We start from the raw sequence: 24,695 nt of genomic DNA, 5'->3' as shown, positions 1-24,695 counted from the left end.
TGGAAATTCAACAGAGCCCCAGCCGGGGCTGGCAGAACACAAAACTAAGCAAATCAGACAAAATCTCATGGAACAATAACAGAGCAAAACTTAGCTTTAGAAGACAGGAACTGAACTGGAGGCCAGAGCTCAGAGTGGAGAAATCACCAGCAACCCTACAGGGCGTCGGCTGCCTTATATCCACTCAGAGATTCCAGATGTCCAATCGCAATCCCCCTGTTCAGGTGACAGGTTTCTCCCATCCAAATCAGTTTCACCACCTCCTTTCACCAGCAGAGGGAGTTCATTGGACATCAAAGGTGAATGAGAAAATGAGCTCACAACAGTAACTCCTATTGAAGCAGTCCCTATCTAATGTATTAAAAACCTGAACATGTGAACAGTGTCTAATATGAATAGGATTCAGACAGGCCACTCCCTAGTATGGGCTTGTGGTCTGAGACAGCTCTTATGTGCACGTCACACAAGAGAGGGGTGGGGTCTCCCAAACCATGCAAAGCAAGGAAAAAAACGGATTAAAAACACAAATGTGACATGCACAATTGTGAACACGGCGATCACATGCGGCTCCGCTCCGTACACCTCGTACTGTACACATGCGGCTCCGCTCCGTATACCTCGTACACACGTGGCTCTGCTCCGTACACCTCGTACACACAAGGCTCGGCTCCGTACACCTCGTACACACAAGGCTCGGCTCCGTACACCTCGTACACACGCGGCTCGGCTCCGTACACCTCGTACACACGCGGCTCGGCTCCGTACACCTCGTACACACGCGGCTCGGCTCCGTACACCTCGTACACACGCGGCTCGGCTCCGTACACCTCGTACACACGCGGCTCGGCTCCGTACACCTCGTACACACGCGGCTCGGCTCCGTACACCTCGTACACACGCGGCTCCGCTCCGTACACCTCGTACACACGCGGCTCCGCTCCGTACACCTCGTACACACGCGGCTCGGCTCCGTACACCTCATACACACGCGGCTCGGCTCCGTACACCTCGTACACACGCGGCTCGTCTCCGTACACCTCGTACACACGCGGCTCCGCTCCGTACACCTCGTACACACGCGGCTCCGCTCGTACACACGCGGCTCCGCTCCGTACACCTCGTACACACGCGGCTCCGCTCCGTACACCTCGTACACACGCGGCTCCGCTCCGTACACCTCGTACACACGCGGCTCCGCTCCGTACACCTCGTACACACGCGGCTCCGCTCCGTACACCTCGTACACATGGCTCCGCTCCTTACTCCTCTTACACATGCGGCTCCGCTCCGTACACCTTGTACACATGCGGCTCCGCTCCGTACACCTCGTACACACACGGCTCCGCTCCGTACACCTTGTACACACACGGCTCCGCTCCGTACACCTTGTACACACACGGCTCCGCTCCATACACCTCGTACACACAGGGCTCCGCTCCGTACACCTCGTACACACGGCTCCTCTCCGTACACCTCGTACACACACGGCTCCGCTCCGTATACACACGGCTCCGCTCAGTACACCTCGTACACACACGGCTCCGCTCCGTACACCTCTTACACACGCGGCTCCGCTCCGTACACTTCGTACACACACGGCTCCGCTCCGTACACCTCGTACACACACGGCTCCGCTCCGTACACCTCGTACACACGGCTCCTCTCCGTACACCTCGTACACACACGGCTCCGCTCCGTACACCTCGTACACACACGGCTCCGCTCCGTACACCTCGTACACACACGGCTCCGCTCCGTACACCTCGTACACACACGGCTCCGCTCCGTACACCTCGTACACACACGGCTCCGCTCCGTACACCTCGTACGCACACGGCTCCGCTCCGTACACCTCGTACACACACGGCTCCGCTCCGTACACCTCGTACACACACGGCTCCGCTCCGTACACCTCGTACACACACGGCTCCGCTCCGTACACCTCGTACACACACTGCTCCGCTCCGTACACCTCGTACACACACGGCTACTCTCCGTACACCTCGTACACACACGGCTCCTCTCCGTACACCTCCTATACACACGGCTCCGCTCCGTACACCTCGTACACACACGGCTCCGCTCCGTACACCTCGTACACACACGGCTCCGCTCCGTACACCTCGTACACACACGGCTCCGCTCCGTACACCTCGTACACACACGGCTCCGCTCCGTACACCTCGTATACACACGGCTCCTCTCCGTACACCTCCTACACACGCGGCTCCGCTCCGTACACCTCGTACACACACGGCTCCGCTCCGTACACCTCGTACACACACGGCTCCGCTCCGTACACCTCGTACACACACGGCTCCGCTCCGTACACCTCGTACACACACGGCTCCGCTCCGTACACCTCGTACACACACGGCTCCGCTCCGTACACCTCGTATACACACGGCTCCGCTCCGTACACCTCGTACACACACGGCTCCGCTCCGTACACCTCGTACACACACGGCTCCGCTCCGTACACCTCGTACACACATGGCTCCGCTCCGTACACCTCGTACACACGCGGCTCTGCTACATCCACCCTGTAAACCCCTCCTGACCCCACACAGAAACTTCCCCTCATCCAGCACCATGACAACCAGCACAGCAGAGTCCTGCACACGCTGAGGCCCCTGATCATGTGACCCCTGACTCCTCCCCTCCTGTGATCTCATCACAGGTCCTGTGCGCACAGAGCAGCCATATATGTGGAGTGCGGCTCTGCAGGTTAGTGATGGGCAGTCCGGCTCTTCTGGCTCCTTTCCCCACTTTTCTCCCTCCTGTCCCTTCACTATAAAGCCTGGGCCTCATTATACAGCTGTACAGGGGTCTAGTGAAGGCTTTTTAACCCTTTCCTCAGTCTGTAGCTCCTGGGAACAGGCACTCACTCCTGTCCCTTCACTATAAAGCCTGGGCCTCATTATACAGCTGTACAGGGGTCTAGTGAAGGCTTTTTAGCTCTTTCCTCAGACTGTAGCTCCTGGGCACAGGCCCTCACTCCTGTCCCTTCACTATAAAGCCTGGGCCTCATTATACAGCTGTACAGGGGTCTAGTGAAGGCATTTTAGCTCTTTCCTCAGACTGTAGCTCCTGGGCACAGGCCCTCACTCCTGTCCCTTCACTATAAAGCCTGGGCCTCATTATACAGCTGTACAGGGGTCTAGTGAAGGCTTTTTAGCCCTTTCCTCAGACTGTAGCTCCTGGGCACAGGCCCTCACTCTAGTGCCTTCACTATAAATCATGGGCCTCATTATACAGCTGTACAGGGGACTAGTGAAGGCTTTTTAGCCCTTTCCTCGGTCTGTAGCTCCTGGGAACAGGCCCTCACTCCTGTCCCTTCTGTATAAAGCCTGGGCCTCATTATACAGCTGTACAGGGGTCTAGTGAAGGCTTTTTAGCCCTTTCAACAGACTGTAGCTCCTGGGAACACGCCCTCACTCCTGTCCCTTCACGATAAAGCCTGGGCCTCATTATACAGCTGTACAGGGGTCTAGTGAAGGCTTTTTAGCCCTTTCCTCAGACTGTAGCTCCTGGGAACAGGCCCTCACTCCTGTCCCTTCTGTATAAAGCCTGGGTCTCATTATACAGCTGTACAGGGGTCTAGTGAAGGCTTTTTAGCCCTTTCCTCGGTCTGTAGCTCCTGGGAACAGGCCCTCACTCCTGTCCCTTCACTATAAAGCCTGGGCCTCATACAGCTGTGCAGGGGTCTAGTGAAGGCTTTTCAGCCCTTTCCTCAGACTGTAGCTCCTGGGAACAGACCCTCACTCCTATAAAGCCTGGGCCTCATTATACAGCTGTACAGGGGTCTAGTGAAGGCTTTTAGCCCTTTCCTCAGACTGTAGCTCCTGGGAACAGGCCCTCACTACTGTCCCTTCACTATAAAGCCTTGGCCTCATTATACAGCTGTACAGGGGTCTAGTGAAGGCTTTTTAGCTCTTTCCTCAGACTGTAGCTCCTGGGCACAGGCCCTCACTCCTGTCCCTTCACTATAAAGCCTGGGCCTCATTATACAGCTGTACAGGGGTCTAGTGAAGGCTTTTTAGCTCTTTCCTCAGACTGTAGCTCCTGGGAACAGGCCCTCACTCCTGTCCCTTCACTATAAAGCCTGGGCCTCATTATACAGCTGTACAGGGGTCTAGTGAAGGCTTTTTAGCCCTTTCCTCAGACTGTAGCTCCTGGGCACAGGCCCTCACTCTAGTCCCTTCACTATAAAGCATGGGCCTCATTATACAGCTGTACAGGGATCTATTGAAGGCTTTTTAGCCCTTTCCTCAGACTGTAGCTCCTGGGCACAGGCCCTCACTCCTGTCCCTTCACTATAAAGCCTGGGCCTCATTATACAGCTGTACAGGGGTCTAGTGAAGGCTTTTTAGCCCTTTCCTCGGTCTGTAGCTCCTGGGAACAGGCCCTCACTCCTGTCCCTTTTGTATAAAGCCTGGGTCTCATTATACAGCTGTACAGGGGTCTAGTGAAGGCTTTTTAGCCCTTTCCCGAGACTGTAGCTCCTGGGATCAGACCCTCACTCCTGTCCCCTCACTATAAAGCCTGGGCCTCATTATACAGCTGTGCAGGGGTCTAGAGAAGGCTTTTTAGCCCTTTCCTCAGACTGTAGCTCCTGGGAAATGTCCCTCACTCCTGACCCTTCACTATTAATCCTGGGTCTCATTATACAGCTGTACAGGGGTCTAGTGAAGGCTTTTTAGCCCTTTCCTCAGACTGTAGCTCCTGGGAACAGGCCCTCACTCCTGTCCCTTCACTATAAAGCCTGGGCCTCATTATACAGCTGTACAGGGGTCTAGTGAAGGCTTTTTAGCCCTTTCCTCAGACTGTAGCTCCTGGGAACAGGCCCTCACTCCTGTCCCTTCTGTATAAAGCCTGGGCCTCATTATACAGCTGTACAGGGGTCTAGTGAAGGCTTTTTTGCCCTTTCCTCAGACTGTAGCTCCTGGGAACAGGCCCTCACTCCTGTCCCTTCACTATAAAGCCTGGGCCTCATTATACAGCTGTACAGGGGTCTAGTGAAGGCTTTTTAGCCCTTTCCTCAGACTGTAGCTCCTGGGAACAGGCCCTCACTCCTGTCCCTTCTATATAAAGCCTGGGCCTCATTATACAGCTGTACAGGGGTCTAGTGAAGGCTTTTTTGCCCTTTCCTCAGACTGTAGCTCCTGGGTACAGGCCCTCACTCCTGTCCCTTCACTATAAAGCCTGGGCCTCATTATACAGCTGTACAGGGGTCTAGTGAAGGCTTTTTAGCTCTTTCCTCAGACTGTAGCTCCTGGGCACAGGCCCTCACTCCTGTCCCTTCACTATAAAGCCTGGGCCTCATTATACAGCTGTACAGGGGTCTAGTGAAGGCTTTTTAGCTCTTTCCTCAGACTGTAGCTCCTGGGCACAGGCCCTCACTCCTGTCCCTTCACTATAAAGCCTGGGCCTCTTTATACAGCTGTACAGGGGTCTAGTGAAGGCTTTTTAGCCCTTTCCTCAGACTGTAGCTCCTGGGCACAGGCCCTCACTCTAGTCCCTTCACTATAAAGCATGGGCCTCATTATACAGCTGTACAAGGGTCTATTGAAGGCTTTTTAGCCCTTTCCTCGATCTGTAGCTCCTGGGAACAGGCCCTCACTCCTGTCCCTTCTGTATAAAGCCTGGGCCTCATTATACAGCTGTACAGTGGTCTAGTGAAGGCTTTTTAGCCCTTTCCTCGGTCTGTAGCTCCTGGGAGCAGGCCCTCACTCCTGTCCCTTCTGTATAAAGCCTGGGTCTCATTATACAGCTGTACAGGGGTCTAGTGAAGGCTTTTTAGCCCTTTCCCGAGACTGTAGCTCCTGGGATCAGACCCTCACTCCTGTCCCCTCACTATAAAGCCTGGGCCTCATTATACAGCTGTGCAGGGGTCTAGTGAAGGCTTTTTAGCCCTTTCCTCAGACTGTAGCTCCTGGGAACTGTCCCTCACTCCTGACCCTTCACTATAAATCCTGGGTGTCATTATACAGCTGTACAGGGGTCTAGTGAAGGCTTTTTAGCCCTTTCCTCAGACTGTAGCTCCTGGGAACAGGCCCTCATTCCTGTTCCTTCTGTATAAAGCCTGGGTCTCATTATACAGCTGTACAGGGGTCTAGTGAAGGCTTTTTATCCCTTTCCTCAGTCTGTAGCTCCTGGGAACAGGCCCTCACTCCTGTCCCTTCACTATAAAGCCTGGGCCTCATTATACAGCTGTACAGGGGTCTAGTGAAGGCTTTTTATCCCTTTCCTCAGTCTGTAGCTGCTGGGCACAGGCCCTCACTCCTGTCCCTTCACTATAAAGCCTGGGCCTCATTATACAGCTGTACAGGGGTCTAGTGAAGGCTTTTTAGCCCTTTCCTCAGTCTGTAGCTCCTGGGCACAGGCCCTCACTCCTGTCCCTTCACTATAAAGCCTGGGCCTCATTATACAACTGCACAGGGGTCTAGTGAAGGCTTGTTTGACCTTTCCTCAGACTGTAGCTCCTGGGATCAGGCCCTCACTCCTGTCCCTTCACTATAAAGCCTGGGCCTCATTATACAGCTGTACAGTGGTCTAGTGAAGGCTTTTTAGCCATTTCCTCAGTCTGTAGCTCCTGGGAACAGGCCCTCACTCCTGTCCCTTCACTATAAAGCCTGGGCCTCATTATACAGCTCTACAGGGGTCTAGTGAAGGCTTTTTAGCCATTTCCTCAGTCTGTAGCTCCTGGGAACAGGCCCTCACTCCTGTCCTTTCACTATAAATCCTCTGCCTCATTATACAGCTGTACAGGGGTCTAATGAAGGCTTTTTAGCCCTTTCCTCAGACTGTAGCTCCTGGTAACAGGCCCTCACTCCTGTCCTTTCACTATAAAGCCTGGGCCTCATTATACAGCTGTACAGGGGTCTAGTGAAGGCTTTTTAGCCCTTTCCTCAGACTGTAGCTCCTGGGCACAGGCCCTCACTCCTGTCCCTTCACTATAAAGCCTGGGCCTCATTATACAGCTGTACAGGGGTCTAGTGAAGGCTTTCTAGCCCTTTCCTCAGACTGTAGCTCCTGGGCACAGGCCCTCACTCCTGTCCCTTCACTATAAAGCCTGGGCCTCATTATACAGCTGTACAGGGGTCTAGTGAAGGCTTTTTAGCCCTTTCCTCAGACTGTAGCTCCTGGGCACAGGCCCTCACTCCTGTCCCTTCACTGTAAAGCCTGGGCCTCATTATACAGCTGTACAGGGGTCTAGTGAAGACTTTTTAGCTCTCTCCTCAGACTGTAGCTCCTGGGAACAGACCCTCACTCCTGGCCTTTCACTATAAAGCCTTGGCTTCATTATACAGCTGTACAGGGGTCTAGTGAAGGCTTTTTAGCCCTTTCCTCAGACTGTAGCTCCTGAGAACAGGCCCTCACTCCTGTCCCTTCACTATAAAGCCTGAGTCTCATTATACAGCTGTACAGGGGTCTAGTGAAGGCTTTTTAGCCCTTTACTCAGACTAGCTCCTGGGCACAGGCCCTCACTCCTGTCCCTTCACTATAAAGCCTGGGCCTCATTATACAGCTGCACAGGGGTCTAGTGAAGGCTTTTTAGCCCTTTCCTCAGACTGTAGCTCCTGGGCACAGGCCCTCACTCTAGTGCCTTCACTATAAATCATGGGCCTCATTATACAGCTGTACAGGGGACTAGTGAAGGCTTTTTAGCCCTTTCCTCGGTCTGTAGCTCCTGGGAACAGGCCCTCACTCCTGTCCCTTCTGTATAAAGCCTGGGCCTCATTATACAGCTGTACAGGGGTCTAGTGAAGGCTTTTTAGCCCTTTCAACAGACTGTAGCTCCTGGGAACACGCCCTCACTCCTGTCCCTTCACGATAAAGCCTGGGCCTCATTATACAGCTGTACAGGGGTCTAGTGAAGGCTTTTTTGCCCTTTCCTCAGACTGTAGCTCCTGGGAACAGGCACTCACTCCTGTCCCTTCACTATAAAGCCTGGGCCTCATTATACAGCTGTACAGGGGTCTAGTGAAGGCTTTTTAGCTCTTTCCTCAGACTGTAGCTCCTGGGCACAGGCCCTCACTCCTGTCCCTTCACTATAAAGCCTGGGCCTCATTATACAGCTGTACAGGGGTCTAGTGAAGGCATTTTAGCTCTTTCCTCAGACTGTAGCTCCTGGGCACAGGCCCTCACTCCTGTCCCTTCACTATAAAGCCTGGGCCTCATTATACAGCTGTACAGGGGTCTAGTGAAGGCTTTTTAGCCCTTTCCTCAGACTGTAGCTCCTGGGCACAGGCCCTCACTCTAGTGCCTTCACTATAAATCATGGGCCTCATTATACAGCTGTACAGGGGACTAGTGAAGGCTTTTTAGCCCTTTCCTCGGTCTGTAGCTCCTGGGAACAGGCCCTCACTCCTGTCCCTTCTGTATAAAGCCTGGGCCTCATTATACAGCTGTACAGGGGTCTAGTGAAGGCTTTTTAGCCCTTTCAACAGACTGTAGCTCCTGGGAACACGCCCTCACTCCTGTCCCTTCACGATAAAGCCTGGGCCTCATTATACAGCTGTACAGGGGTCTAGTGAAGGCTTTTTAGCCCTTTCCTCAGACTGTAGCTCCTGGGAACAGGCCCTCACTCCTGTCCCTTCTGTATAAAGCCTGGGTCTCATTATACAGCTGTACAGGGGTCTAGTGAAGGCTTTTTAGCCCTTTCCTCGGTCTGTAGCTCCTGGGAACAGGCCCTCACTCCTGTCCCTTCACTATAAAGCCTGGGCCTCATTATACAGCTGTGCAGGGGTCTAGTGAAGGCTTTTCAGCCCTTTCCTCAGACTGTAGCTCCTGGGAACAGACCCTCACTCCTATAAAGCCTGGGCCTCATTATACAGCTGTACAGGGGTCTAGTGAAGGCTTTTAGCCCTTTCCTCAGACTGTAGCTCCTGGGAACAGGCCCTCACTACTGTCCCTTCACTATAAAGCCTTGGCCTCATTATACAGCTGTACAGGGGTCTAGTGAAGGCTTTTTAGCTCTTTCCTCAGACTGTAGCTCCTGGGCACAGGCCCTCACTCCTGTCCCTTCACTATAAAGCCTGGGCCTCATTATACAGCTGTACAGGGGTCTAGTGAAGGCTTTTTAGCTCTTTCCTCAGACTGTAGCTCCTGGGAACAGGCCCTCACTCCTGTCCCTTCACTATAAAGCCTGGGCCTCATTATACAGCTGTACAGGGGTCTAGTGAAGGCTTTTTAGCCCTTTCCTCAGACTGTAGCTCCTGGGCACAGGCCCTCACTCTAGTCCCTTCACTATAAAGCATGGGCCTCATTATACAGCTGTACAGGGATCTATTGAAGGCTTTTTAGCCCTTTCCTCAGACTGTAGCTCCTGGGCACAGGCCCTCACTCCTGTCCCTTCACTATAAAGCCTGGGCCTCATTATACAGCTGTACAGGGGTCTAGTGAAGGCTTTTTAGCCCTTTCCTCGGTCTGTAGCTCCTGGGAACAGGCCCTCACTCCTGTCCCTTTTGTATAAAGCCTGGGTCTCATTATACAGCTGTACAGGGGTCTAGTGAAGGCTTTTTAGCCCTTTCCCGAGACTGTAGCTCCTGGGATCAGACCCTCACTCCTGTCCCCTCACTATAAAGCCTGGGCCTCATTATACAGCTGTGCAGGGGTCTAGAGAAGGCTTTTTAGCCCTTTCCTCAGACTGTAGCTCCTGGGAAATGTCCCTCACTCCTGACCCTTCACTATTAATCCTGGGTCTCATTATACAGCTGTACAGGGGTCTAGTGAAGGCTTTTTAGCCCTTTCCTCAGACTGTAGCTCCTGGGAACAGGCCCTCACTCCTGTCCCTTCACTATAAAGCCTGGGCCTCATTATACAGCTGTACAGGGGTCTAGTGAAGGCTTTTTAGCCCTTTCCTCAGACTGTAGCTCCTGGGAACAGGCCCTCACTCCTGTCCCTTCTGTATAAAGCCTGGGCCTCATTATACAGCTGTACAGGGGTCTAGTGAAGGCTTTTTTGCCCTTTCCTCAGACTGTAGCTCCTGGGAACAGGCCCTCACTCCTGTCCCTTCACTATAAAGCCTGGGCCTCATTATACAGCTGTACAGGGGTCTAGTGAAGGCTTTTTAGCCCTTTCCTCAGACTGTAGCTCCTGGGAACAGGCCCTCACTCCTGTCCCTTCTATATAAAGCCTGGGCCTCATTATACAGCTGTACAGGGGTCTAGTGAAGGCTTTTTTGCCCTTTCCTCAGACTGTAGCTCCTGGGTACAGGCCCTCACTCCTGTCCCTTCACTATAAAGCCTGGGCCTCATTATACAGCTGTACAGGGGTCTAGTGAAGGCTTTTTAGCTCTTTCCTCAGACTGTAGCTCCTGGGCACAGGCCCTCACTCCTGTCCCTTCACTATAAAGCCTGGGCCTCATTATACAGCTGTACAGGGGTCTAGTGAAGGCTTTTTAGCTCTTTCCTCAGACTGTAGCTCCTGGGCACAGGCCCTCACTCCTGTCCCTTCACTATAAAGCCTGGGCCTCTTTATACAGCTGTACAGGGGTCTAGTGAAGGCTTTTTAGCCCTTTCCTCAGACTGTAGCTCCTGGGAACAGGCCCTCACTCCTGTCCTTTCACTATAAAGCCTGGGCCTCATTATACAGCTGTACAGGGGTCTAGTGAAGGCTTTTTAGCCCTTTCCTCAGACTGTAGCTCCTGGGCACAGGCCCTCACTCTAGTCCCTTCACTATAAAGCCTGGGCCTCATTATACAGCTGTACAGTGGTCTAGTGAAGGCTTTTTAGCCCTTTCCTCGGTCTGTAGCTCCTGGGAGCAGGCCCTCACTCCTGTCCCTTCTGTATAAAGCCTGGGTCTCATTATACAGCTGTACAGGGGTCTAGTGAAGGCTTTTTAGCCCTTTCCCGAGACTGTAGCTCCTGGGATCAGACCCTCACTCCTGTCCCCTCACTATAAAGCCTGGGCCTCATTATACAGCTGTGCAGGGGTCTAGTGAAGGCTTTTTAGCCCTTTCCTCAGACTGTAGCTCCTGGGAACTGTCCCTCACTCCTGACCCTTCACTATAAATCCTGGGTGTCATTATACAGCTGTACAGGGGTCTAGTGAAGGCTTTTTAGCCCTTTCCTCAGACTGTAGCTCCTGGGAACAGGCCCTCATTCCTGTCCCTTCTGTATAAAGCCTGGGTCTCATTATACAGCTGTACAGGGGTCTAGTGAAGGCTTTTTATCCCTTTCCTCAGTCTGTAGCTCCTGGGAACAGGCCCTCACTCCTGTCCCTTCACTATAAAGCCTGGGCCTCATTATACAGCTGTACAGGGGTCTAGTGAAGGCTTTTTATCCCTTTCCTCAGTCTGTAGCTGCTGGGCACAGGCCCTCACTCCTGTCCCTTCACTATAAAGCCTGGGCCTCATTATACAGCTGTACAGGGGTCTAGTGAAGGCTTTTTAGCCCTTTCCTCAGTCTGTAGCTCCTGGGCACAGGCCCTCACTCCTGTCCCTTCACTATAAAGCCTGGGCCTCATTATACAACTGCACAGGGGTCTAGTGAAGGCTTGTTTGACCTTTCCTCAGACTGTAGCTCCTGGGATCAGGCCCTCACTCCTGTCCCTTCACTATAAAGCCTGGGCCTCATTATACAGCTGTACAGTGGTCTAGTGAAGGCTTTTTAGCCATTTCCTCAGTCTGTAGCTCCTGGGAACAGGCCCTCACTCCTGTCCCTTCACTATAAAGCCTGGGCCTCATTATACAGCTGTACAGGGGTCTAGTGAAGGCTTTTTAGCCATTTCCTCAGTCTGTAGCTCCTGGGAACAGGCCCTCACTCCTGTCCTTTCACTATAAATCCTCTGCCTCATTATACAGCTGTACAGGGGTCTAATGAAGGCTTTTTAGCCCTTTCCTCAGACTGTAGCTCCTGGTAACAGGCCCTCACTCCTGTCCTTTCACTATAAAGCCTGGGCCTCATTATACAGCTGTACAGGGGTCTAGTGAAGGCTTTTTAGCCCTTTCCTCAGACTGTAGCTCCTGGGCACAGGCCCTCACTCCTGTCCCTTCACTATAAAGCCTGGGCCTCATTATACAGCTGTACAGGGGTCTAGTGAAGGCTTTCTAGCCCTTTCCTCAGACTGTAGCTCCTGGGCACAGGCCCTCACTCCTGTCCCTTCACTATAAAGCCTGGGCCTCATTATACAGCTGTACAGGGGTCTAGTGAAGGCTTTTTAGCCCTTTCCTCAGACTGTAGCTCCTGGGCACAGGCCCTCACTCCTGTCCCTTCACTGTAAAGCCTGGGCCTCATTATACAGCTGTACAGGGGTCTAGTGAAGACTTTTTAGCTCTTTCCTCAGACTGTAGCTCCTGGGAACAGACCCTCACTCCTGGCCTTTCACTATAAAGCCTTGGCTTCATTATACAGCTGTACAGGGGTCTAGTGAAGGCTTTTTAGCCCTTTCCTCAGACTGTAGCTCCTGAGAACAGGCCCTCACTCCTGTCCCTTCACTATAAAGCCTGAGTCTCATTATACAGCTGTACAGGGGTCTAGTGAAGGCTTTTTAGCCCTTTACTCAGACTAGCTCCTGGGCACAGGCCCTCACTCCTGTCCCTTCACTATAAAGCCTGGGCCTCATTATACAGCTGCACAGGGGTCTAGTGAAGGCTTTTTAGCCCTTTCCTCAGACTGTAGCTCCTGGGATCAGACCCTCGCTCCTGTCCTTTCACTATAAAGCCTCTGCCTCATTATACAGCTGTACAGGGGTCTAATGAAGGCTTTTTAGCCCTTTCCTCAGACTGCAGCTCCTGGGCACAGGCCCTCACTCCTGTCCCTTCACTATAAAGCCTGGGCCTCATTATACAGCTGTACAGGGGTCTAGTGAAGGCTTTTTAGCCCTTTCCTCAGACTGTAGCTCCTGGGCACAGGCCCTCACTCCTGTCCCTTCACTATAAAGCCTGGGCCTCATTATACAGCTGTACAGTGGTCTAGTGAAGGCTTTTTAGCCCTTTCCTCAGACTGTAGCTCCTGGGCACAGGCCCTCACTCCTGTCCCTTCACTATAAAGCCTGGGCCTCATTATACAGCTGTACAGGGGTCTAGTGAAGACTTTTTAGCTCTTTCCCCAGACTGTAGCTCCTGGGAACAGACCCTCACTCCTGGCCTTTCACTATAAAGCCTTGGCTTCATTATACAGCTGTACAGGGGTCTAGTGAAGGCTTTTTAGCCCTTTCCTCAGACTGTAGCTCCTGAGAACAGGCCCTCACTCCTGTCCCTTCACTATAAAGCCTGAGTCTCATTATACAGCTGTACAGGGGTCTAGTGAAGGCTTTTTAGCCCTTTCCTCAGACTAGCTCCTGGGCACAGGCCCTCACTCCTGTCCCTTCACTATAAAGCCTGGGCCTCATTATACAGCTGCACAGGGGTCTAGTGAAGGCTTTTTAGCCCTTTCCTCAGACTGTAGCTCCTGGGATCAGACCCTCACTCCTGTCCTTTCACTATAAAGCCTCTGCCTCATTATACAGCTGTACAGGGGTCTAATGAAGGCTTTTAAGCCCTTTCTTCAGACTGTAGCTCCTGGGATCAGGCCCTCACTCCTGTCCCTTCACTATAAAGCCTGGGCCTCATTATACAGCTGTACAGGGGTCTATTGAAGGCTTTTTAGCCCTTTCCTCAGACTGTAGCTCCTGGGCACAGGCCCTCACTCCTGTCCCTTCACTATAAAGCCTGGGCCTCATTATACAGCTGTACAGGGGTCTAGTGAAGGCTTTTTAGCCCTTTACTCAGACTAGCTCCTGGGCACAGGCCCTCACTCCTGTCCCTTCACTATAAAGCCTGGGCCTCATTATACAACTGCACAGGGGTCTAGTGAAGGCTTGTTTGACCTTTCCTCAGACTGTAGCTCCTGGGATCAGGCCCTCACTCCTGTCCCTTCACTATAAAGCCTGGGCCTCATTATACAGCTGTACAGTGGTCTAGTGAAGGCTTTTTAGCCATTTCCTCAGTCTGTAGCTCCTGGGAACAGGCCCTCACTCCTGTCCCTTCACTATAAAGCCTGGGCCTCATTATACAGCTGTACAGGGGTCTAGTGAAGGCTTTTTAGCCATTTCCTCAGTCTGTAGCTCCTGGGAACAGGCCCTCACTCCTGTCCTTTCACTATAAATCCTCTGCCTCATTATACAGCTGTACAGGGGTCTAATGAAGGCTTTTTAGCCCTTTCCTCAGACTGTAGCTCCTGGTAACAGGCCCTCACTCCTGTCCTTTCACTATAAAGCCTGGGCCTCATTATACAGCTGTACAGGGGTCTAGTGAAGGCTTTTTAGCCCTTTCCTCAGACTGTAGCTCCTGGGCACAGGCCCTCACTCCTGTCCCTTCACTATAAAGCCTGGGCCTCATTATACAGCTGTACAGGGGTCTAGTGAAGGCTTTCTAGCCCTTTCCTCAGACTGTAGCTCCTGGGCACAGGCCCTCACTCCTGTCCCTTCACTATAAAGCCTGGGCCTCATTATACAGCTGTACAGGGGTCTAGTGAAGGCTTTTTAGCCCTTTCCTCAGACTGTAGCTCCTGGGCACAGGCCCTCACTCCTGTCCCTTCACTGTAAAGCCTGGGCCTCATTATACAGCTGTACAGGGGTCTAGTGAAGACTTTTTAGCTCTTTCCTCAGACTGTAGCTCCTGGGAACAGACCCTCACTCCTGGCCTTTCACTATAAAGCCTTGGCTTCATTATACAGCTGTACAGGGGTCTAGTGAAGGCTTTTTAGCCCTTTCCTCAGACTGTAGCTCCTGAGAACAGGCCCTCACTCCTGTCCCTTCACTATAAAGCCTGAGTCTCATTATACAGCTGTACAGGGGTCTAGTGAAGGCTTTTTAGCCCTTTACTCAGACTAGCTCCTGGGCACAGGCCCTCACTCCTGTCCCTTCACTATAAAGCCTGGGCCTCATTATACAGCTGCACAGGGGTCTAGTGAAGGCTTTTTAGCCCTTTCCTCAGACTGTAGCTCCTGGGATCAGACCCTCGCTCCTGTCCTTTCACTATAAAGCCTCTGCCTCATTATACAGCTGTACAGGGGTCTAATGAAGGCTTTTTAGCCCTTTCCTCAGACTGTAGCTCCTGGGCACAGGCCCTCACTCCTGTCCCTTCACTATAAAGCCTGGGCCTCATTATACAGCTGTACAGGGGTCTAGTGAAGGCTTTTTAGCCCTTTCCTCAGACTGTAGCTCCTGGGCACAGGCCCTCACTCCTGTCCCTTCACTATAAAGCCTGGGCCTCATTATACAGCTGTACAGTGGTCTAGTGAAGGCTTTTTAGCCCTTTCCTCAGACTGTAGCTCCTGGGCACAGGCCCTCACTCCTGTCCCTTCACTATAAAGCCTGGGCCTCATTATACAGCTGTACAGGGGTCTAGTGAAGGCTTTTTAGCCCTTTCCTCAGACTGTAGCTCCTGAGAACAGGCCCTCACTCCTGTCCCTTCACTATAAAGCCTGAGTCTCATTATACAGCTGTACAGGGGTCTAGTGAAGGCTTTTTAGCCCTTTCCTCAGACTAGCTCCTGGGCACAGGCCCTCACTCCTGTCCCTTCACTATAAAGCCTGGGCCTCATTATACAGCTGCACAGGGGTCTAGTGAAGGCTTTTTAGCCCTTTCCTCAGACTGTAGCTCCTGGGATCAGACCCTCACTCCTGTCCTTTCACTATAAAGCCTCTGCCTCATTATACAGCTGTACAGGGGTCTAATGAAGGCTTTTAAGCCCTTTCTTCAGACTGTAGCTCCTGGGATCAGGCCCTCACTCCTGTCCCTTCACTATAAAGCCTGGGCCTCATTATACAGCTGTACAGGGGTCTATTGAAGGCTTTTTAGCCCTTTCCTCAGACTGTAGCTCCTGGGCACAGGCCCTCACTCCTGTCCCTTCACTATAAAGCCTGGGCCTCATTATACAGCTGCACAGGGGTCTAGTGAAGGCTTTTTAGCCCTTTCCTCAGACTGTAGCTCCTGGGATCAGACCCTCACTCCTGTCCTTTCACTATAAAGCCTCTGCCTCATTATACAGCTGTACAGGGGTCTAATGAAGGCTTTTAAGCCCTTTCCTCAGACTGTAGCTCCTGGGATCAGGCCCTCACTCCTGTCCTTTCACTATAAAGCCTGGGCCTCATTATACAGCTGTACAGGGGTCTAATGAAGGCTTTTTAGCCCTTTCCTCAGATTGTAGCTCCTGGGCACAGGTCCTCACTCCTGTCCTTTCACTATAAAGCCTGTCCCTCATTATACAGCTGTACAGGGGTCTAGTGAAGGCTTTTTAGCTCTTTCCTCAGACTGTAGCTCCTGAGCACAGGCCCTCACTCCTGTCCCTTCACTATAAAGCCTGGGTCTCATTATGCAGCTGTGCAGGGGTCTAGTGAAGGCTTTTTAGCTCTTTCCTCAGACTGTAGCTCCTGGGCACAGGCCCTCACTCCTGTCCCTTCACTATAAAGCCTGGGTCTCATTATGCAGCTGTGCAGGGGTCTAGTGAAGGCTTTTTAGCCCTTTCCTCAGACTGTAGCTCCTGGGAACAGGCCTTCACTCCTGTCCTTTCACTATAAAGCCTGGGCCTCATTATACAGCTGTACAGGGGTCTACTGAAGGCTTTTTAGCTCTTTCCTCAGACTGTAGCTCCTGGGCACAGGCCCTCACTCCTGTCCCTTCACTATAAAGCCTGGGTCTCATTATGCAGCTGTGCAGGGGTCTAGTGAAGGCTTTTTAGCCCTTTCCTCAGACTGTAGCTCCTGGGAACAGGCCTTCACTCCTGTCCTTTCACTATAAAGCCTGGGCCTCATTATACAGCTGTACAGGGATCTAGTGAAGGCTTTTTAGCCCTTTCCTCAGTCTGTAGCTCTTGGGATCAGGCCCTCAATCCTGTCCCTTCACTATAAAGCCTGGGTCTCATTATGCAGCTGTGCAGGGGTCTAGTGAAGGCTTTTTAGCCCTTTCCTCAGACTGTAGCTCCTGGGAACAGGCCCTCACTCCTGTCCCTTCACTATAAAGCCTGGGCCTCATTATACAGCTGTACAGGGGTCTAGTGAAGGCTTTTTAGCCCTTTCCTCAGACTGTAGCTCCTCGGCACAGACCCTCACTCCTGTCCCTTCACTATAAAGCCTGGGTCTCATTATACAGCTGTACAGGGGTCTAGTGAAGGCTTTTTAGCCCTTTCCTCAGACTGTAGCTCCTGGGAACAGGCCCTCACTCCTGTCCCTTCACTATAAAGCCTGGGTCTCATTTTACAGCTGTACAGGGGTCTAGTGAAGGCTTTTTAGCCCTTTCCACAGACTGTAGCTCCTCGGCACAGACCCTCACTCCTGTCCCTTCACTATAAAGCCTGGGCCTCATTATACAGCTGTACAGGGGTCTAGTGAAGGCTTTTTAGCCCTTTCCTCAGACTGTAGCTCCTCGGCACAGACCCTCACTCCTGTCCCTTCACTATAAAGCCTGGGTCTCATTATACAGCTGTACAGGGGTCTAGTGAAGGCTTTTTAGCCCTTTCCTCAGACTGTAGCTCCTGGGAACAGGCCCTCACTCCTGTCCCTTCACTATAAAGCCTGGGTCTCATTTTACAGCTGTAACGGGGTCTAGTGAAGGCTTTTTAGCCCTTTCCTCAGACTGTAGCTCCTGGGAACAGGCCCTCACTCCTGTCCCTTCACTATAAAGCCTGGGCCTCATTATACAGCTGTACAGGGGTCTAGTGAAAGCTTTTTAGCCCTTTCCTCAGACTGTAGCTCCTGGGAACAGGCCCTCACTCCTGTCCCTTCACTATAAAGCCTGAGTCTCATTATACAGCTGTACAGGGGTCTAGTGAAGGCTTTTTAGCCCTTTCCTCAGACTGTAGCTCCTGGGCACAGGCCCTCACTCCTGTCCCTTCACTATAAAGCCTGGGCCTCATTATACAGCTGTACAGGGGTCTAGTGAAGGCTTTTTAGCCCTTTCCTCAGACTATAGTTCCTGGGCACAGGCCCTCACTCCTGTCCCTTCACTATAAAGCCTGGGCCTCATTATACAGCTGTACAGGGATCTAGTGAAGGCTTTTTAGCCCTTTCCTCAGACTGTAGCTCCTGGGCACAGGCCCTCACTCCTGTCCCTTCACTATAAAGCCTGGGCCTCATTATACAGCTGTACAGGGGTGTAGTGAAGGCTTTTTAGCCCTTTCCTCAGACTGTAGCTCCTGGTCACAATGTGATCTCACCATAACCCTAACAAGCTAATTGAGTTGTGAAATCTTGGTCAAAATTATCTCAGTGCACAAATCTCCAAGGGTGCCCATAGTTTTGCATCGTCCCTTTTTCTTTTTTGCATTTATGAAATTGTAAAATATGTCTCTCTATATATATATATTTTATAATTATTATTTTTGCCTAAAATACAAAGGCCATGTGTCATCTTAGAGGTTCGGCCTTTTAGAGATCATTTCATCTTCATCTTACTACTGCTCACAATAACAGTCATTTTGACCCGGGGCGCCCACACTTTTACATGCCACTGTCAATGCTTCATCCTGCTGGTGCTCAATATTTAATAGGGTCTCGCTATTAAACTTAATGAAAAGTTTGGTGAGTTTCTTTGAGCTGTTATTACTAGAGATGAGCGAATATCGTCGGAGAAGTTGTTATTGGCTAATATCACTTACCGAATAGCTGCATCGGGACCCCGGATCCCTGGAGCGTTCCCGATAATCAGCTGCATGTGTCGCCCTCCATGCAGGTGCTGTGACTATCACACAGCGCGACACACGCAGCTGATTATCGGGAGCGCTCCAGCACACTGAGTCCTGCACACACTGAGGCCCCTGATCATGTGACCCCTGACTCCTCCCCTCCTGTGACCTCATCACAGGTCCTGTGCACAGAGCAGTCATATATGTGGTGGACACTCCTGGATCTTCTGCTTTTTGGGCCGGTTCCTCCTGTGAGTCCTATTAACCCTTTCGCTCCCTGTATTCTCCTTTCTGACAGGACAATATCTGAATTTGGACAGTGTGACAGGAATTTAAGCAATGTGGAAGGAAAAAATGACAATTCTACTTTTTTCCTAACAAAAATGTGACTTTAGCCCCAAAATTGTCAGCGTAACAAATCCTTATTCCCCCACTGTAGTTTGTAGACTCCATATACAGATCCCTTAAGTGCGAAAAGAGCTGAATTCCCCACTTAAGTTATTGCATTTTGGAAATTGCCCCCATTGGGAATTTATCTCCAGGTAAAGGCACAATTGTGTCTCCATGGGGGTTGTGCTCACAGCCCAACATCATGTGGCCTCCAAAGAAATGCCACCCCGCACCATTACTGACCACTGCCAAACCGGTCATGCTGAAGGATGTTGCAGGCAGCAGATCGCTCTCCACGGCGTCTCCAGACTCTGTCACGGCTGTCACATGTGCTCAGTGTGAACCTGCTTCCATCTGTGAAGAGCACAGGGCACCAGTGGTGAATTTCCCAATCTTGGTGTTCTGTGCCAAATGCCAAGCGTCCTGTACGGTGTTGAACTGTGAGCACAACCCCCATCTGTGGACGTCGGTCCCTCAGACCATCCTCATGGAGTCGGTTTCTAACCGTTTGTGCAGACACATGAACATTTGTCGCCTGCTGAAGATCATTTTGCAGGGCTCTGGCAGTGCTCCTCCTGTTCCTCCTTCCACAAATGCAGAGGTAGAGGTCCTGCTGCTGGGTTGTTGCCCTCATACGGCCCCCTCCACATCTCCTGGTGTACTGGCCTGTCTCCTGGTAGTGCCTCCAGCCTCTGGACACTATGCTGACAGACACAGCAAACTTTCTTGTCACAGCTCGCATTGATGTGCCATCCTGGATGAGCTGCACTACCTGAGCCACTTGTGTGGGTTATAGAGTCCGTCTCATGCTACCACGAGTATGAAAGCACAACCAACATTCAAAAGTGACCAAAACATCAGCCAGAAAGCATTGGTACTGAGATATGGTCTGTGGTCCCCACCTGCAGAACCACTCCTTTATTGAGGGTGTCTTGATAATTGCCAATAATTTCCATCTGTTGTCTATTCCATTTGCACAACAGCATGTGAAATTGATTGTCAGTCAGTGTTGCTTCCTAAGTGGACAGTTTGGTTTCACAGAAGTTTGATTTACTTGGAGTTATATTCTGTTGTTTAAGTGTTCCCTTTATTTTTTTGAACAGTGTATATAGATAGAGAGATTTTTTTTTTCTTTGCGTTGGAGGGTCCAATTCCAGCTATTGCTGTGGGATCTGTGATTTCTATCTACTCCACTGTGTACAGGATAATAGAGTATAATAAAGTAGTTATGGACGTGACGTAACTAACATTGTGCAGTGACTCTGCTTTCCATATAGTGATGGATATTTCTTGTTGCTGAAACTGTGATTTTTTTCCACTTTAAACCTTTTTTAAACCCCTCTGATCAGTGCGATCATACAACATACAAGCCTCTGATGGCTCCGGTGATGCCCTGTACTACTGTAGTGCCGTGTATCATCACTGCCTGTCAGTGTAATACTAACGGCCCCATACATATGAGATCAGAGTTGGCTGAGCGGTCATTTGGCAGACGGCGATCTCTCCCGACTCCCCCATACACACAAATATTCCAGCTTTCCTGTGGTCTGTATGAGAGAGTCGCCTCCAGACTCCTCTAGAGGAGGATTATCTACAGGAAGAGCAAACGGATTATCCTCTGAAATTCAGGATGCCAGATCCTTCTCTGCCCTGACATCATCTGTCTGGAGTCCCCCAAATACATGATATGGTCGGTCAGACCCCCCGAAATCAGTGCTTTCATGGAGCTTTAGTGTAATGTGTATGGGGCATTATACGGTAACTTATTGGACGCTGCCTCTGGCCCTGTGTCAAATATAGCGTGGCACAACCACAAGGTGCACAAGTAGGTTACGCAGACCAGAGTGAATAATAAAATAACTTGGCACTCAACTGAATGATCCTTTGCAAATTAATTTTAAACATTTTAGTATCGGCTTTTTCTGGAGTTTTTCTTGTAATATAGGAAAGCCTAAGGCCAGAAATAAACCCCATAAATCACTGTACATGGAGACTTTGGGATCAGATCATTTCTGTCCGTTGTGTTTGTGGAAGCAAAAAATCTTTTCTAAAAGCCTCAAACTTCTGTGTGTGACTCAGAGCTGAGATCTAACGTGAGAGAAGATTCCAGTGCGGGGAAGACGGGAAACCTTCATATAGACAGCCGGTGGAGAATGGAGGCAGTGACCGACTCTGGCCACATCTGTCTCTAGAGCCGCAGTAGAAGATGAAGATGTCGTCCTCATCATGAAGGAGTTAATTCTCATGTCGCGTGTAATGAATATCTCCTGCAGTATTGCTAATGCCGATTCCAGTGTCGGTAATGAGACGAGAATTAGCGTTATGGAAGATGAGTCTATGAGGAACGTGTTCAGCTGCCGACTCCGAGGAGGAAACTGCTTGTTGTCTGTGGCCTAAATATATAGGTTTTATTAGTAGATGTCAGGGAAGAAAACTAAACCCTGTAAGATAATAAATCTCCTCATATGTTTCCCTTATTATCTCCAGTAATTGTATTATTACACAGGATTTTTATGGTGTTACATCGGATCATCTTCTTCTCATTCAGGTCTCTACAATATCGGATCCTCTCAGTGAAGATCTTCTACAGAAGAGAATTTTCCTGATTTACCCATCAAGGATGGATATGGACAGAGACAAGATGGTGGAGAGGATATTACACCTCACCCTAGAGATCCTCTTCCGTCTCACTGGAGAGGTGAGAGATTCTGATGACGTCACATTACATCATTCTTATCTATGGGAATAACAGATGGACAGAACTGGAGAGGTGAGGACTCTGGAAATGTCTGTAGTGAGATTTATTAATGTGTCTCTCCATAACCAGGATTACACAGTGGTGAAGAAGACCTCTAGTGATCGCTGTCAGGACCCTGTGTCTGAGGGATGGGGAAGATCCCTGAGCCCAATCACGGGGCCTCCACCTCACCCCCTGATCCATGAGGACATCAATGACCAGAAGATCCTAGAACTCATCTACAAGATGATTGAGCTGCTGACTGGAGAGGTGACACTGCTGGGAATGCTGGGACATTATACAGTAACACTATGAAGGGATCGGGGGATGACGGTATCATTGTATGTGTCAGGTTCCTATAAGGTGTCAGGATGTCGCTGTCTATTTCTCCATGGAGGAGTGGGAGTATTTTGAAGGTCACAAAGATCTGTACAAGGACGTCATAATGGAGGTTCCCCAGCCCCTCACATCACCAGGTAATAGACAGGACTAAATACACACGGCCTATAATTATCTGTATGTAGAGAATGAATTCAGTCCCTGTATGTGTTTCCTCCAGATCTATCCAGTAAGAGCACAACACCAGAGAGATGTCCCCGTCCTCTTCTTCCACAGGACTGTAACCAAGAAGATCCCAGTGTTCCTCAGCATCATCAGGTAGATGACAGATATTTCTTGTTGCTGAAACTGTGATATTTTTTCCACTTTAAACCATTTTTAAACCCCTCTGATCAGTGCGATCATACAACATACAAGCCTCTGATGGCTCCGGTGATGCCCTGTACTACTGTAGTGCCGTGTATCATCACTGCCTGTCAGTGTAGTTGGGTCGCCCTCCCAGGGCTGGCGGGGTACTCAGTACCGGGCCCGATGAGCTTCAATGGGAGATGTCACGGCAGCTGGGACCTGGCCCGTGGCCCTGGGCGCGCATTGTAAAGAGGGAATGTGTTCAGTGTGCTTCTGATAGTTACAGTTTATGAATGAATGATTCGTGACTAGTATTGAGCATTCCGATACTGCAAATATCGGGTATCGGCCGATATTTGCTGTATCGGAATTCCGATACCGAGTACCAATATTTTTTCAATATCGGATACCGGAATTGGAAGTCCCCATAATGCAATGAGCCACTGTTGTGGCTGTGATTGGCTGCTGAAATGATGTCATCATGATGCGCGGTCTGTGCGCATCATGATGCGCGGTCTGTGTGGGCCTTCCGGTGGTCTGTGCGGGCCTCTCGGGGGTCTGTACGGGCCTCTCGGGGGTCTGTACGGGCCTGATGGGGTCCGTGCGCGCCTGCCGGGGGTCTGTACGTGCCTCTCGGGGGACTGTACGGGCCTGCCGGGGGTCTGTACCGGCTGCCGGGGGTCTGTGTAGACTGCCGGTGGTCTGTGCGGGCCTCCCAGGGGTTGTGTGTGTGTGTGCAGGCATTGTCCGATGGGACTACAAGTCCCATCGGGCTATGCCTGCTACAATGACAGTGATTGACACATTAGCCAATGATGGGACAGTAGTAGTCCCATCATCCGGCTAATGTGTTGAATGTAAAAAAAAAAAAACATACTACATTCATACAACATACATATATACTACATACATACTACATATATACTACATTCATACAATATACATACATACTACATACATACTAAATATATACTACATTCATACAATATACATATATACTACATACATACTACATATATACTACATTCATACAACATACATACATACTACATATATACTACATTCATACGACATACATACATACTACATACATGCTACATATATACTACATTCATACAACATACATACATACTACATTCATACAACATACATATATACTACATACATGCTACATACATACTACATTCATACAACATACATATATACTACATACATACTACATATATACTACATTCATACGACATACATACATACTACATACATGCTACATATATACTACATTCATACAACATACATACATACTACATTCATACAACATACATATATACTACATACATGCTACATATATACTACATTCATACAACATACATATATACTACATACATGCTACATACATACTACATTCATACAACATACTGTACATACATACTATATATATACTACATTCATACAACATACATATATACTACATACATATATACTACATTCATACAACATACATTCATTCATACAACATACATACATACTACATACTTACTACATACAATACATTCATACATTCATACAATACATACATGCTACATATATACAACATACATACTACATACATACTACATATATACTACATTCATACAACATACATACATACTACATACATATATACTACATTCATACAACATACATACTACATACTTACAGCATACGTACTACATACATACTACATACAACATACATACATACAATACATTCATACATTCATACAATACATACATACTACATATATACAACATACATACTACATATATACAACATTCATACAACATACATACTGCATACATATATACTACATTCATACAACATACATACATACTACATACTTACTACATACATGCAACATACATACATACAATACATTCATACAATACATACATACTACATATATACTACATTCATACAACATACATACTACATACATGCTACAGACATACAACATAAATACTACATACATACTGCATACATACTACATACAATACATTCATACAATACATACATACTACATGTATACTACATTCATACAACATACATACATACTACATACATACAACATGATACAGACATACAACATACTACATACATACTACATACAATACATTCATACATACTACATATATACTACATTCATACAACATACATACATACTACATACATACAACATGCTACAGACATACAACATACATACTTCATACAATACATTCATACAATACATACATA

At 49.6% G+C, this 24,695-nt stretch overlaps 1 protein-coding gene across 1 annotated transcript in view; it reads left to right on the top strand.

Moving 5' to 3' along the window:
* Window positions 1–24,695, top strand: part of LOC141056826 (uncharacterized) — a 58,439-nt gene that overhangs the window by 9,005 nt on the left and 24,739 nt on the right. The window contains exons 2-5 of the mRNA XM_073553299.1: window positions 21,507–21,698; window positions 21,828–22,007; window positions 22,090–22,213; window positions 22,297–22,394. Of these exons, the coding sequence (XP_073409400.1) occupies window positions 21,507–21,698; window positions 21,828–22,007; window positions 22,090–22,213; window positions 22,297–22,394 (594 nt within the window). The remainder of the gene's footprint in view (window positions 1–21,506; window positions 21,699–21,827; window positions 22,008–22,089; window positions 22,214–22,296; window positions 22,395–24,695) is intronic.

This window comes from Dendrobates tinctorius, unplaced genomic scaffold, assembly GCF_039654945.1.
Source record: "Dendrobates tinctorius isolate UK_male_01 unplaced genomic scaffold, ASM3965494v1 ptg000200l, whole genome shotgun sequence".
NCBI classification, from domain to species: Eukaryota; Metazoa; Chordata; class Amphibia; order Anura; family Dendrobatidae; genus Dendrobates; species Dendrobates tinctorius.
This window is presented reverse-complemented; position numbering and strand designations above follow the sequence as displayed.